Source organism: Microtus ochrogaster, chromosome 10 (assembly GCF_000317375.1).
Source record: "Microtus ochrogaster isolate Prairie Vole_2 chromosome 10, MicOch1.0, whole genome shotgun sequence".
In the NCBI taxonomy this organism is placed as follows: Eukaryota; Metazoa; Chordata; class Mammalia; order Rodentia; family Cricetidae; genus Microtus; species Microtus ochrogaster.
The window spans coordinates 76,347,771-76,348,936 of NC_022016.1; the positions used below are offsets into that span (position 1 = coordinate 76,347,771).

Consider the following 1,166-nt stretch of genomic DNA (forward strand, 5'->3'; position numbering starts at 1 on the left):
GCCACCACCGCCCGGCAATTTCTTTCTTTTTTTGAAGTACTAGGAATTAAGCTCTGGGTATCTCACAATAATCACATGGTCTGCCACTAAGCAAAACCTTGGGCTCATTTATTGAGAGTTATTGGAACTTATGGATCTGGTTGGAACTGACACATACTGTCCTGTGATAGGTTGGTCACTTAGATACATCTGAAGTGTTTTCCTTTTCATCTTGTATTTTAATAGAAATTTCAAAAGACCAATTATGCAGTTTAGGAAAGGAATCAAAAGTTAGAAATTATCATTTTATTTGTTCTGGTTCTCATTGCTGTGATAAAAGGCTGACAGAAGCAACTTAGGGAAGCTTTTCTTTGGCTTGTGAGGGTGGAATTCACTGTAATGGGAACGTGTGCCTGGTCCTCATGTCCTCTGCAGACCCAGACACACAAAGGCAAAGACTGGTGCTCACTGACATCCTCCTCTTCACTGTTACCCAGTGTAGACCACTCGTTCATGGGATGGGGCCACCCACATTCAGATTGGTCTTTCTAAATTAGACCTCACCCACATGCCCAAGATGTGTCTCCTTTGATTCTAAACCCACCCAAGCTGACAATGAAGATTTACAGTGATGCTCATACCTGAATTCTAAGAAAAATTTTTGGGAAAGCTCAGCAAATATAGTACAGTATATATATATAATCTCCTGGCAGAGCCTGGAAGCCATGTTAGGATGCCAAAGAGAGAAGGGTTAGTCTGGGGAGAGATGTATATTGGAGCGGGTGCAGGAAGGCAGTTGGTGTATTCGCGTCTCTTGCCTCTTCATGCTTGCCGAGTGGTAAACAAAAGTTTTTTTGTTTTTTTAAACTTGGAGTCTAAAAAAGAAGTGGGTGTTGTGCAGTTTTCTCTCATAACTGGTTTACACCAGTCAGTGTTCGCCTAATTCAAATGTGTATGAAAACAGACACCAGCGTATCACAGTTCTTTACAATGACTAACCACATTGTGTGTTCGTTATCCTCCTTCAAGAAACCCTGGACACTTTGGAAAAGTGGGTGACGGAGATCTTCTCTCAGATACCGAACAAGTAAGGCAGTCACTTTCTGTGATTACAAGTCTCCACCATTAGAGAGCACACCTTTTTGTATGAACCCCAAATGTATCTTTCTTTTGTTTTTTTTTTTTTT

General features: G+C 41.1%; 1 protein-coding gene across 2 annotated transcripts in view; it reads left to right on the top strand.

Annotated features, from left to right (window-relative positions):
• The window catches only part of Nrdc (nardilysin convertase), a 71,356-nt gene that overhangs the window by 36,861 nt on the left and 33,329 nt on the right, over window positions 1–1,166 (top strand). For both annotated transcript variants that reach the window (XM_005353563.3, XM_005353565.3), the window contains one exon: window positions 1,009–1,066. In XM_005353563.3, the coding sequence (XP_005353620.1) occupies window positions 1,009–1,066 (58 nt within the window). The remainder of the gene's footprint in view (window positions 1–1,008; window positions 1,067–1,166) is intronic.